The 14,387-nt window shown below is 42.8% G+C and overlaps 1 protein-coding gene across 1 annotated transcript in view; it reads left to right on the forward strand.

Annotated features, from left to right (window-relative positions):
* Window positions 1–3,663, forward strand: part of ATP6V0A4 (ATPase H+ transporting V0 subunit a4) — a 67,393-nt gene extending 63,730 nt beyond the window's left edge. The window contains exons 20-21 of the mRNA XM_056845787.1: window positions 1,690–1,861; window positions 3,550–3,663. Of these exons, the coding sequence (XP_056701765.1) occupies window positions 1,690–1,861; window positions 3,550–3,640 (263 nt within the window). The 3' untranslated portion in view covers window positions 3,641–3,663. The remainder of the gene's footprint in view (window positions 1–1,689; window positions 1,862–3,549) is intronic.
* The last annotated feature ends 10,724 nt before the right edge of the window (window positions 3,664–14,387 follow it).

Here is a 14,387-nt window from a genome sequence, read left to right on the forward strand (position 1 = left end):
AGAACATTACTAATTATTATGGAAATTAGTAGTCTGTGCCAAATTCGGTCTGAATCACTAAAAACCAGTGCGTTCTTCTGTCACAATCTGTGTTAAAGTCGACATCACCATAACGTTTTGAAATCTCTTTTGTGACTCGCATAGCTCAGGTTTTTGCGGGGTGTCTGAGAAATCCTGGAGGAAGTTTTCTATTTTGGTGGGAATATCCCTCACAATAAAAAAAATGTCTTTTTTATGGTAGTGCTGCATTTGTTTTAACTAGGGTTGCCAGGTCCCCCCTGGCCACTGGTAGGGGATGGGGGGTAGGGTTGCCAGATCCAGGTTGGGAAACTCCTGGAGATTTGGGTAGGGTGTCTGGGGAAGACAGGGACCTCAGTGGGGTACAATGCCATAGAGGCCACCCTCCAAAGTATCCATTTTCTCCAGGGGAAATGATCTCTGTAGTCTGGAGATGAGCTGTAATTCCAGGGGATCCCCAAGTCCCACCTGGAGGCTGACATCTCTAGTTTTATTGATATTTGATAACTAACTCCCACGCCATATTCTCCTGTCACAAGGTAAATTTAGATAACTGAGTGGACAGAGATTTACTTAGGAACTGGCCTAAAAGTGCTTAGAAATTCTCTGAAGATTAGTCACCGATGAGGTAAATTACACTACTTTTTAGTGGCACAGTCCCACCTTCTTCAGGTGTGCTGTGGAGGTACACTTCACCTTTCCCCTGCCTTGTCCACTCATGAAACCCAAGAAGGAGACCAGAGGTAAACAAAACAAGAACTTTATTTATCTTCCAGCATGGCGTAGTGGTTAAGAGCCATGGACTCTAATCTGGAGTACTGGGTTTAATCCCCTACTCCTCCACATGAGTGGTAGACTCTAATCTGGTGAGCTAGGTTGGTTTCCCCACTCCTGCACATGAAGCCAGCTGGGTGTCCTTGGGCTAGTCACAGTCCTCTTCGAGCTCTCTCTCAGCCTCACCTACCTCACAGGGTGTCTGTTGTGGGGAGAGGAAGGGATTTGTGATTGTGAATTGCTTTGAGACTCCTTACGGTAGAGAAAAGTGGGGTATCAAAACCAACTCTTCTTCTTCGTCTTGCCCTTATGAGGGTTTCTGGCTGCTTCTGGCTTCTCCATTATACAAACAGGGTGAACTGGTGATTGGCAGGTAAAGGGGAAAAAAAGAAAAGAAAGACTTAACCCTGTCAGTCGTGCCCACTCACACGTACCCTTGTGATACAGTGAAGGCTTCTAACCAATACAGGGGGGAGGTATTTAATTGCATATTTATATCCTCCCTGCCAACTGTAGTTTTTGAGCTGGCTTGTTTAGAAACAATGAAATAGAAAACAAAGAATATACAACCTCCAGCAGGGGAGTTAATTACTTAAAACCATTAAAGGTCTGGTAAAATGACAAACTTTTTTTTACCTGGTGCCTAAAATTCATCAAAGGAAATGCCAGATGAATGGATAAGGAGGAGGGAATTCCACAGAAAAGACTGTGTCTATGGTTAGCTTCCTACCTCATCCCTGTGGGAAGAGTTGTCCAGAGACAAGCCTCCAATGAAGATCTGTAAAGTCTTATAGCCATCTGTTGTGGAAGGATCGCATGTCTTAGTGGATTTTAATATTGTTGCTCAGGACTATTTTGCCACATTCTTCTTCCTTCTTCCTTCCTTTGCCCTTTTAGAGCTCTCAGAGGTCCTCTGGACCATGGTGTTCCACATAGGACCTTCCTTTAGTGGCTGGGGAGGACTCATCGTCATCTTCATTATCTTTGCTGTCTTTGCTGTTCTGACTGTAGCCATTCTGCTAATCATGGAGGGCCTCTCCGCCTTCCTGCACGCTCTGCGACTTCACTGGTAAGTAATACCAAGCATAGAAGGTGGCAACAATAATACTTCATATTCTGTAGCTTGTTCAAATTGTTTCACGTGCTCCGTGATTTTGGGTGAGCATCTGCATGGAAGATATGCACATATGTGCAAAGTGCTCTCTACATACAATCAAGATCCTTGGAGAAATGGATGAGGGTTTTTTAAAATATGTGCCCTGACCTGGATGGCCCAGGCTAGCCTGATCTCGTCAGATCTCAGAAGCTAAGCAGGGTCAGCCCTGGTTAGTATTTGGATGGGAGACCACCAAGGAATACCAGGGTTGCTGTGCAGAGGAAGGCACTGGCAAACCACCTCTGTTAGTCTCTTGCCATGAAAACCCCAAAAGGGGTTGCCATAAGTCGGCTGCGACTTGAAGGCACTTTACACACACATACAAGCTCTATGCAGATGTTGAATTGCATGTGTGGATGATAGGAGCAGGGACATTGTGTGTGATTCTATTTCATTCTCTCCATCACAATACAGACAGAGCTCAACAGATTGTGTTTTCAGAAAATAATCTTTATGGTTTCAATAAATGTACTTTGTTAGTCGGTGGTTGTGAGAGTTTGTGTTTTCCCAGGGCTAAAAATGTGAAGGTTGTTGCCCACTGTGTTTCTCCACATTTCTGTTTCATTACAGACATTCCTTGCTTCTTAGCTTTTAATATAGGTCTGCTCTCTATCCCCGATAACATATCCCTTTGAAAGAAGTATCGTACAATAAGTACTCCCTGTAGAGGGATGATGATGTTTTCACTTAGCTTCAGTGGGTTGCTGTCCTTACTTTAACTATTACTTCAACCGTATGCCCAAAAGGGATCCATCAAATAAGTTATATGGTTATTGATTTACTTACACAGTCACTGGCACGCTGTTTGGTCCAACCAGGAAAATAAATAAGGAAGGCAGTCCTATGTCACGGGTAGGCTGGTGGGACAAAGTGAAGGTCTAGGTGGATTCCTCAGTCCTGTACCTGCCTTATAGTTAACAAACAGATCAAAACACACTTAAGCAGAGGTACACTTTTCTAAGCCAGGTGGATTCCTCACCTGTACCTGCCTTATAGTTAACAAACAGATCAAAACACACTTAAGCAGAGGTACACTTTTCTAAGCTTGGTGACTTCAGTGGATTTAGAAGGGTGTTAACTGTTTGCAGTTGCACTGTATACATGAGTAGATACACGAAGCTGCCTTAGTGAATCAGACCTTTGGTCCATCAAACTCAGTATTTACTCTGACTGGCAGTGGCTCTACAAAGTCTCAGGCAGAGGTCTTTCACCTCACCTACTACCTGATCATTTTAACTGGAGATACCAGGGACTGAACCTGGGACCTTCTACATGCAAAGCAGATGTTCTACTTCTGAGCTATGGCCCCTCCCCTCCACTGTATACCTTTGGTACAATCGTGACCCAAGGTCACAGCTAAAGTTGACCCAAAAGGCAGGGTTAAAGGGGTAGGGCAGTTCTAAGTTTCCTGGCATGTGTTCTGATGGTCATTATGGTAGTGGGGGACGCCCTGTCTCTAGCTTCATGAATGACCATGATGTTGTTGCCCTTTTATGGGAAAGAGGACCCTGCTTTAGACCCTACTCTCTTGTGTGTTGTATGATAGCTCTGCTACTCACAGCTCTGCTTATTTAATGCTTTTTTTTTCTTTCTCCCATTAGGGTAGAGTTCCAAAACAAGTTCTACTCTGGGTCAGGCTATAAATTTATACCATTCTCTTTTAAGAACATCATAGAAGGAACAGAAGAATGAAACTTGATTAGAGCAAAGAAGTCTGAATCTCACAGGCTTGCTGCTGTTTTCCTGCTTTTTCCTTTTTAAATCCCCCAAGGATTTATAGTGGTGCAGTGTGCCATATAACTGCATGTGGCTACATGAGAAGATTACCTTTGCCCTAGCAAGCTGATCCAAAACTTTGCTATGAATGTGTGTCAGGAACAATTTTTCTAGCAGAATTCCTTCTTCTGTAATCATTGTAAAAAAGTGATTCAGTGGGTCAATTCAAAATAAAGATCTCAACATGGAGTTTCTTTTGTGCATATTATTATATGGCAATGTGCCCCATTGTGATTGTTATCCTGCTTCTTGGCTGTACCATTTCATTTGCATTTATGATCTTCCATGCAAACAGTTCCCTATCTCTCTCAAGAGATTAGGCTAGGGCTCCCTGACTTAATGGTGGTAGGTAGAAAGTGCTGTCAAGTTGCAGCCCACTTATGGTGACCCCATAGGGATTTTACAAGGCAAGAGACAAAGAGAGACAAACCATTACCTGCCTCTGCATAGCAACCCTGGACTTCCTTAGTGGCCTCCCATCCCAGTACTAACCGGTGCCAGCACTGCTTACCTTTTGAGATCTAGAGTGATCAGGCTAGCCTGGGCCATCCAGGTCCAGGCATTGTAACTTAATAGCATCATATAAAGGAGGTGGGTGCCCCAGTTGCAAATTCTTCCATTGGGGCACTATGACAGAAGCGAATGGACCTGCCAGTATTTTTTCATCGACGTTAAAGCACAACAACCCTAATCATATTTCCAGCCCAGATTTAAATTTAAATAGTATTAATGATAGCAAATGTTAGAATCGAGCTAATGTACTCTGATCTTTAATTTCCAGATATCCCCAATCCCACTTTATGTGTTTTATGAATTGATGATGTAAGAGGCTTTCCCTCTGAACAGTTCTCTTCAAAATATTAATGATCATAGGTAATAAGAGAAAGGAATGAGACCATAATAGTGGTGTGTTCAATCCAAGGCTTTTTAGACATTCACAAGTCTGAAAGGATGTCACAGTCCTTTGTTTCTGTGCTCCCCTTGTGTAAACACCCTTCTTTATTCTGGCACAAACCTAGTGAACTGTCCTGAGTAAGTTTGGGAAAAAACCATCAACAGCTCGTTCATCAGTTTGATAACCAGAAGGAATAAATTGTTCAAAACCAGCTCCCTCCCTTATCTCAGCTTGAGAACATTTTCAAAGAAAATAATCTCAAGGTGTTGATTTGGTTTAAGGCCTTAGTTGATCAGATGACAAATGGTCATTAATCCTCTTACACAATTACAGGCCGTTTTCTTGGCACCGGAAGAAGACAAACAGGATCTGGGAACTGCATTGAATCATTCAAAGTTCAGAAGCATACTTCATTACAGGAATCCCTATTATTGTCTTATTTTTTTTCATTAACATTAACTGGCAGGAAGTTTTCTCAAACATCACAGAAATGGGGTTGGTTTGGATCCTGAAGGAATCAATCTAAATATAAACAAGAGGAGGCAACCTTATCGGGTGATGCTTTTGACTTTGCTATCTTGGATCGGTCCCACCTTGTATTGAGCCCTACGCATGAGAAGGACACAATTCTCGATTCTGGACATTGGTGGTGGGAGATGGTATTATAGGATTATCCTCATTATAGGATGGCAGTTCTTCACATAAACATTCATAAACATTACTACGTGGACGTGGGTTCATGCAATGCGGATGTTCTTTACAACAGCATTCCTGTGGTAAATGTAATGCGTGTGCATGATCCGGTCATAAGCCATCCAGGGAGCTGCCATTATTTTTAGTTAAATGCAGCTGCCATGAACTTTACAGGGTCATTCATACATAACATACATATCAAAAAATTATACCAACTCCTTTGATTGTGTTCACACTTTCTTTACATTTACTGCAAGACAGATTTCTTTCTTTAATTATCTCTGGCTAGGAAACAACTTTCCCTCTTTTTTTGCACTGTATGATTTTTGGCTTTTTTCCAGATGGAAAGCACAAAGAAGATTATGTGAAATGCAATATATGGCACATATTTTTTTTCTTATAAAGCTTGTTGGTTTTATCAAACTGGCATTCACATGGATAGAATTACTATTTGGAGCAATTATATTGAAGGTGAGCCTTTTGGAACGGTACAGAATAGAAGTTCTCAAATGATGTATAAGATGGGTTCTTTCTAATCCCTGCTCCATCAAACGTAATGATATAGGATGCTGTTACTCAAGAAACAAGGGCTACATGTATAGGTGCCATTTATGTGCGTCTCTCTTCGTCCTTGCTTTGGGACCCTTAGAATCTAAAATATCAGCCCAAGATGTGCCTGTATATTCAAGAAAATAAGTGGATAGGGCTGTCAAAAAAAAAAAAAAATTCGGTACAGTTCGGATTCGGCCGAATTTGGCCCTTGTGGGTTCGGTACGTGCCGAAGTCCGAACTCCCCCACTTCGGATCCGTTCAATTCGGCGGGAATTCAAAGTTCGGGAAAAAAATTCGGCCGAATAAAGCCATTAAAAACACAACCGCGCCTTTCCGCGGCTCTGGGGGGGCATTTTTGGGCTTAGAGGTCCCAAACTTTCAGCAGAGCTTCAAAGGACGTATATTGAAAGACTCCCCAAGTTTTGTAAAGATTGGGTCAGGGGGGGCTGAGATATGGGCCCTGAAAGGGGTCCCCCCCACCCTGAATGTGTATCTCTCAGCAGAGCTTGCCAACCACGCACAAAGCTCCCAGCCCCGACAAACAGCTGATGAGAGCAAGGGGGGGCAGGTGCTAAGAACTTTGCAAAGCAACACAACTGAAAAGCAACACCTTTGCAAACATGCAAAGGGCGGGGCAGGTGTGAAGAATTTTGCAAAACAATACAACTGCAAAGCAACACAAGCACGCAATGCAACACCTTTGCAACAGTGCAAAGCAACACCTGACACCTGGGAGTTTGCATACCATGGAAAGGGACAGAGGCAGCTACCTATGCATAATGAGCAGGAGGGGGTGGAATTTCTCCTTTTGCATTGGACTTGGGACCAGGCAGATGCATTCTTTAAGTCACCATTTGAAAACCAGTTTTGAGCAAGCATCAAAATAGCCTAACTGATCTTATGAATGAGGAAAAACCTGAAGAATAAAAATGAAGCCCCCCCCCCCTCAAACCAGGGAGAGAGAGACACACCCCAGGCAGAACCGGCAAAAGCCCCCTTTGGCTTCCCCCCCCCACCCACAGAAACTGCTCCCTCCCCACACACACACACAGACTCTGCTTTCCCCCCCCACACACACACAGAAAAGAAAAATTATAGATTAAAGCCCCCAAAGGGGTCTTACTGTGGCTGTCTTCTGTTCCAGCAGGAGGGGCTGGGAGGCTGGGTAATCCAATATGATTCCATTTGTATCCAATATAAGATCCGTATGTATGCATCTCTCGAGGGTGATCCATTCATCCCAATAGGGAAAAGGGGAAAGCCCATATCTCGGGGGGCCCTGACCCAATGTTTACAAAACTTGGGTGGTCTCTTAAAAAGCCTTGTATGAAGCACCGCTGAAAGTTTGGGGTCGGCACACCCAAAAATGCGCCCCCTGCAGCCACGGAAAGAGAAAAGGGGGGGAGCCGATATTTCAGCCCCCACTGAACCCATCTTTACAAAACTTGGGTGGTCTCTTAAGAGGGATGGTCTGAAGCTATGATAAAAGTTTGGGGGCTGCACTCCCAAAAAAGCACCCCCTGCAGCCACGAAAATGGAAAAGGGGGGAGAGGAAAAAGGGGTGGAGCCCATATCTCGGGACCCCCTGACCCAATGTTTACAAAACTTGGGGGGTCTCTTAAGAAGCCTTGTCTGATGCTCCGCTGAAAGTTTGGGGTCGGCACACCCAAAAATGCGCCCTCTGCAGCCATGGAAAGAAAAAGGGGGTGGAGCCCATATCTCGGGACCCCCTGACCCAATGTTTGCAAAACTTGGGGGGTATCTTAAGAAGCCTTGTCTGATGCTCCGCTGAAAGTTTGGGGTCGTCACACCCAAAAATGCGCCCTCTGCAGCCACGGAAAGGAGCGAATGTGCCCAAGCACCCCCTCACACACACATAAGGATTTCCCTCTCTCTCTCTCTTTCCCCGGCCGGCCGCACATCAGCTGATTCCTCCAGTACTCGATCCTAACTGATTGGCCAGAAGAAGACCCAGCTTGGCCACCGATTGGCCGGGGGAGGAGAATGCTGCTTACTGAAGGTTATGCTGCTTACTGACGGCCCCGAATTGGCCGAATTTATTCGCGAACTCCCGAATTCGCTGAATTCGGCCCCCCGGTTGCCTGCCAGTTTTGAGTTCGGTTCCTCCCGAACTAAAAACCGTCGAATCAATGGAAATTCGGCTGATTTTCAGTTCAGGCCGAACCGAATTGAAGGCCCTATAAGTGGAGATGTTCCTATATTGAGATTAATTTTATTAATTATATATATACCTAGATGAATCCCACCCATAGTTAGTTCTAATGAAATCAATCAGTGAGCATTCCCAAAGAAGCAGGGATCCTAGTCCATATTTCACCAGTACTGACCATCCTATTACTGTGGAGTTTGAGGATTCCTGGAGCCACAAAGACTAAACTGGTTTTCTTCATTTCTCATGGGTCCCACATTACCTCATCATGAGAGTAGAATTTTATTCAATATTATTTCCTGCAAAGGTTGATTAAAGGTTCTTGGGCATGCTAAAATGAACTCTTCCCTACATCCCAATGGTAGATAGATAGATAGTTTATTTGCGGCCCTTGGCCAGATAAAACAAGATACATGGACTAAAATGGTCTTATCGACAAAGGTTTACAGTCCAAGTCTTAAAAAAATTAAAAAAATAAAATACATAACATCTGAGTTACATCTGCCATTTGGACTAAGAGACTACTCTGTGGCAACGAATTTTCATTGCAGCCGCACAAAACTTTGCTACCTGAGAGGTGATTGAGGGATTATCTCCTTGTAGGAGCTTTTCTAACTTTTCTCTTTCCCTGTCGGGTCCCATTCTCAGTTTGAGGGGCTCAATAAACTTAGAATGGGGTATAGTGTAATAGTTATAGTTCAGGAGAACATGTTCAGTGGTTTCTAAATCCCCAGATTTGTAGGGGCATAGTCTCTCTGCCCTGGGTATCTTCTTGAATTTCCCCTCTGACATAGCAGAGGGTAAGGCTGCACACCTAGCCAAGGTAAAAGCCCTCCTATATTTGTTTATCTCTAAGTAACAGAGATAGGCTGCCGGTGCAAGGATAAATTTGGAGTGGGGGGGAGCCATAAATAGGGGCACTCTTGCTAGATCTACTTGTCGCTCAATATCTTTAACTCTTTGGTTTATAGTTGACTTAGCTTGATCCCACCCTAACAAGTAGTGCTAAAGGGGTAAAACCCAGGTTATTTAGTTTGTCTTCAATGGCTATTATCCACTTCGAAGGTATCACAAAGAATCAGTGGAAGAAGACCCTTGGGGTTGAAATTAATTTTCAGCCAGAGATAAAGCGAGGACAAGACAACCCTTGCCTCCACCTTCAACATGCCAGTTTCTAAATGGATCATAGCATTTGATACACATCTTGGCAATTGCAGGGCAGCTCTAAGAAACTTGGATTGCACTCGTTCCATGGGAATAAGACATGAGGGTGGGATTCAACTGTATCTACAGTGGAATACATGAAGATACCTGCAAAAAAGAAAAAACAAGAAAGAATTATAGAAAGTATATAATGAAATTTGCAGTGACTTTGTACTTGATACTTACCTCCAGATAGGGACTTTTGTGTTCTGTCTTGCTTGTCATATTGTAATGTTGATATTATGTTTGTGATTTGCACTGTTATGTAAAGTGTAATAAGTATATCACTGTGTTATGCACTTTCACTTATAAATTTTGAATCATGTTTCATATCATTTCAGAGCCTAGTACTGTTACTTTTCTTAACCTCCAGGTATTAGCTGGAGATCTCCTGCTATTATAACTGATCTCCAGCCAATAGAGATCAGTTCACCTGGAGAAAATGGCCACTTTGGCAATTGAATTCTATAGCATTGAAGTCCCTCTCCTCCCCAAACCCCGCCCTTTTCAGGCTCTGCCCCCAAAACCTCCCACTGGTTGTGAAAAGGGACCTGGCAACCCTAATCTTTAGTCCATTTTCACAGTGGTTCCAACCAGACCTCTTCCCTATTTGGGGCGCCTGCTTTCCTCCTATCCTTTTCAATCCAGACCGATACAGCCGGCACACACCAGATGATGTGGCTGGTCTTCCTGAATCTCAGCCCAGGGTGTCATTCCTTCCTTCTCTCCAGCTTTCCAGTTCCACAGAAACAGATGCATCAAAGTAGGTGCAGAGGAAACACAATCCCTCCTGTATTTCACCAAAGCAGAAATGATCAGATGTGCTAAACTTGAAGAGGCAGCTCAGTTCTTTCAGAAGTTGAATTTGCTGGTCAGAGAAGGGGCGATTTGGTTGGCCAATCAGTTCACAAGCTGATTACATCTTCACAACTCTGCTATGTTCCCTTCCTTGGTTTCTTTCAATAAACATCTACATTGTGTTGCCCCTTTAAGGAGGAGGAGTGACAAATGAAGTTCTTGCATTATTTTGTGAAAGTGGTGGTGTTTGGTTTGTTTGGGTAATCCAATAATGTAGCCTATGATTATGTACTTGTTAAGATACTGCAGGTGCAATCACCTGCTCTCCAAAAACAGAAAACAAGGCACTTGTTTCAGAAGCAAAAGATTTTCAGTAAAAAGTGTGTGTGTCAGGGTCTAAAGAAAGCTGATGCACAGAGGATTAATCCAAAAAAGCAACCAAGAAAAGGCACTAAAATACAAATCACTGCACATTCAGATAGAAGAAAAAGGGAGAGCAAGATTTTCACCAAATTTTTGATCATTACAAGGTAAACACTCAAAAGGACTCTAAACAAGTCAGTTGCTTGAATTGTTTTGTTCCATACAAAAGACTTGAATTAATATTAAATCATTATGTTATATTTGTGGGGGCAGGAGCAATTCTGATGGACATCTCAGTGTTTCCTTCTGTGTCTTTGTATCCTCTTCAGGAATCTCAGTGTCAAGGCGTTTAAGTTTCGTTGTTACTATAAATGAACTAATCTGTGCATACTTACAACTGGTTCCTTCCTAGAGGTCACTATTATTCTTGCCTAAGAAAAGGGTGAAAATTGTTTGCTTTTAAAATAGCGCTTCATGAACCTGTCACAGTCTACACATAATGCACCCACTTTGAGCATCGCAAGTTATAGGATGGGAAATGCCATCATGGGGCCCCAGTCAAAGATTCCCTCTGTCCCCTTCTTCATATCATCCTTGCACAATCTAAACATCATAGGAAAACAATCATAGGACTTGCTGTTGGTAAGAATAAGGAAATAGCTGGTTCTCTCAATATGCAACATGTATTTTCCCCCCATTAAGTTCCTCACATTTATATGCCACCCTTCCTACAAGAAATTTAAGGCAGCATATATGGTTGCCCCTATTTCCCCCCCCCCAACTGTAAACAAGGTTAGGCAGAGAATCAGTTACTGGCCAGGGGGTCACACTTTCCCTTAATAAAGAGGTCTTTGAAGATATAGTCACGCAGCAGCAGCATTGGTCCAGTTTTCTGATCAGCAAATGTTCCCTTCTACTGTTCTTTTCCTGTCCTGGATGGCCCAGCCTAGTCCGATCTCATCAGATCTTGGAAGCTAAGCAGTTAGTAATTGGATGGGAGACCACCAAGGAATACCAGGATTGCTACACAGAGACAGGCAATGGCAAACCACCTCTGAACGTCTCTTTCCTTGAAAACCCTATGGGGATGCCACCACCACAGTTCTTTTGCTATTTATTTACTTTTGTCAGTGTTCTTTGGTTCCTGCGTCATACTGTTGGCTTTGTAGATTCGCTGAACTGTGTAGGTTTATACAGTTTATATTCGTAATTTATATAATAGTCTCTGTGTTTAAAATGGTTGTTATTTATATGTAATGGGCTGGATCCTGCAGAGGATTTTCACAAATAAAAGGGGTGTGTGTTTGCTGCAGATTCCCCCCTGCTACTGCAGACCACTTACTCCACCCTCATGCTGTTTCTGGGGTTCCCCTGTCCCCCAGGAGGAACATTTGGATGATTGTTTTGTGCTGCAGCTAGAGAGGGGAGAGGAGAAAGATCCATCTGCTGATGGAAAACCCTTCCATCAGCAGAATTGTTCTGTGGGATTCCAGCCATAACGTTGATTGTGAGACATAATTAACACACACAAAAAAACAAAGCATATATTTTGCAGATGAAAATGGTATGGAGGAACAGAAAATGGTACAAAAATAATCACTGCTCTCAATTGCGCAAGGGCGGATAAAAACCAGTACAGATATTTGGGGTTGATTTCCCAACCTTTTCTGGATAGGGATGCTACCTGATTGCAGACAACTGGCGGGAAACTTGTGTGTGGCGGGGAGTCAAATTGATGTCCTTCCAATAGCGTAAGTAACTTGGGGTGTGTCCCCTGGAAATAACATCACATTGGGGACACACCCCAAGTTACTTGCGCTATTGGAATGACATCATTGGTTTCAGTGGAATCCTAGAATGTCACCCCAATGTGATGACGTCACTTCCACGGTCATGCTGGAAGTGATGTCGCAGATTCGCGCTATTTGAACAACAGCAGTGTTCCCAGCACCACTACCACCATTGTCCTACTGAGTGGTGGCGGGTAATTAGGGGCTGTCAGTTGGGGGTAGGGCACTGCTATGGTAGGAGACCTGAAAGCCCTCTTTCTGAAAGGCAATTCCAGGGCATAGGGGCTACTACAGAGAGAGCCCACAAATGGACTAGGGTAGATCTCACAGCCTTATATGATGGCACAGCCACCAGGAGCTGCTTTGAGGGCCACAGTTGTTGCATGAGTTCATTTATTAAAGACTGACATAATTAAAACCAGGATCATTAAGAACATAAGCCCAACTCATAACTAATAATCATCAACATATCCATCAAAGATCTTCCTAAATATAAATGTGTTAACGCAGTGGTAATCACTCCATGATTCACAGAAAGCCATATTTATAATCGTCATTTAAAAGAGCCCCGGACTACCATATGCCCCCCCACACACATATCCAATACTAAATACAACTATTAATATTAAATATACAACTATAAATATAACCACACACATTTTCAGTGCAACAAACTTAAATTCCAGTAACATTCGTTGCATGCCTTTACTTCGGAGCATGCGGCTGGAGATGCAAAGCCTCAGAAACCAAAATCAGAAGATCCAAAGGCGGCATGTTAGGGCCACATGAAGCTCTTGAGCCACGTAATGAGTATTGCTCTCTTACCAAAGGGAAAAAAATGAGAGCAGAGATGGTGTGAGATGGACCCTATTGGGAGGGAAGCCCATTATAGAAAAGCCAGTAAAAGCCAGTGCATGAAAAAGCCAGTGTATGGAGAAGGATCTAGCAGATTTAGCAGAAAGAGAAGATGCCGTGACACTGCACACACAGAGAAATAACAGGATCAGTCTTCAAGCCAGTTTTTTAATAGCATACTTTGGAGGACAGACACACAGTGTGGATTATGGAACATACCTCGTAGATGTTTCCTGTCATTTTCTTTCTGCCTACATACGTTGCTGGTGTTCCCAATGCGGTTATTTCTTTGTACCATTTTATATGTGAAATGCCATTTGCATACAAAAATAATGTTGAGAAATTTAAATAATAATTGGTGAAAGGAAACAAAACAAAGACCTTGAATTCAACTTGTACATGCAAGAAAACAAATTGAAACAGGGATTTTTGAGATGGAATGGCAGAGTTGTAGCATTCGATAACATTCAGTGTTTGTATTCTGTTGACGTACCCTCGCTCAGTAGATTAAAATGTCCTATCAAACCTGCTCACCCTGTTCATTTGTACAGAAAGATACTATCATGGACGGACCATGGGTCTTCAGTGCTTCTTCTCCTTTGATGGAAGCATAACTTGTAAAGTATCCATTCAGTTTCCTGGTGTTTGGAAGGAGAGCTTACCATGCTGTGCTTACTATATGACATATAGTTATGTGAGCATGGTGAGCAACAATCGAGTAACATATGTGATAAAGTAAAACTGGCTCACCACACCCATCCCTTCCCAAGCTCTGCTAAACTTCATGATTTTTTTTAAAAAAGTTTTTATTTTTACTATTTATTCCTTTTCTTAATTCTTTGCAGACTGTATACCCTGGTTTAACTCTTCTTATTCCATTCTGTGAATATATTTTTATTTAGTGATTATTAAATAATGTTTGCTGTCCAAAGTGACCTGAATTTTAAAAGCTTTTTAAATCACCCACCTAAAAAAATCGGTAATAAATATAGAAGTTTAGATTAGCAGTACTTTGTATTTATTCCCCATATCTGAAGATACTATTGCTCTGCTCCTCCAGCTGATCCTCACAACAACCCTGTAAAGGTAAGTTTGGCTGGGAGCGTGTGACTGGCCCATGTCTTCCATAGCAGAGTGGGGATTCGAATCTGGGTTTCCCAGATCCTAGTCTGACACTTTAACCACTACACCCCCTTGGCTCTCATTATGGTCTGCTCTCCCCATCTGTCTACATACAATTAAAAGATTATACCTTATGGCAAAGTTTATGATGATATCATTTATCGTCTTCATCCATCTTTGTTTTAAAGTGAATACGAGACCTTCTCCAGCTGAATTCTTGGG

Source organism: Euleptes europaea, chromosome 3, assembly GCF_029931775.1.
Source record: "Euleptes europaea isolate rEulEur1 chromosome 3, rEulEur1.hap1, whole genome shotgun sequence".
Taxonomy (NCBI): domain Eukaryota; kingdom Metazoa; phylum Chordata; class Lepidosauria; order Squamata; family Sphaerodactylidae; genus Euleptes; species Euleptes europaea.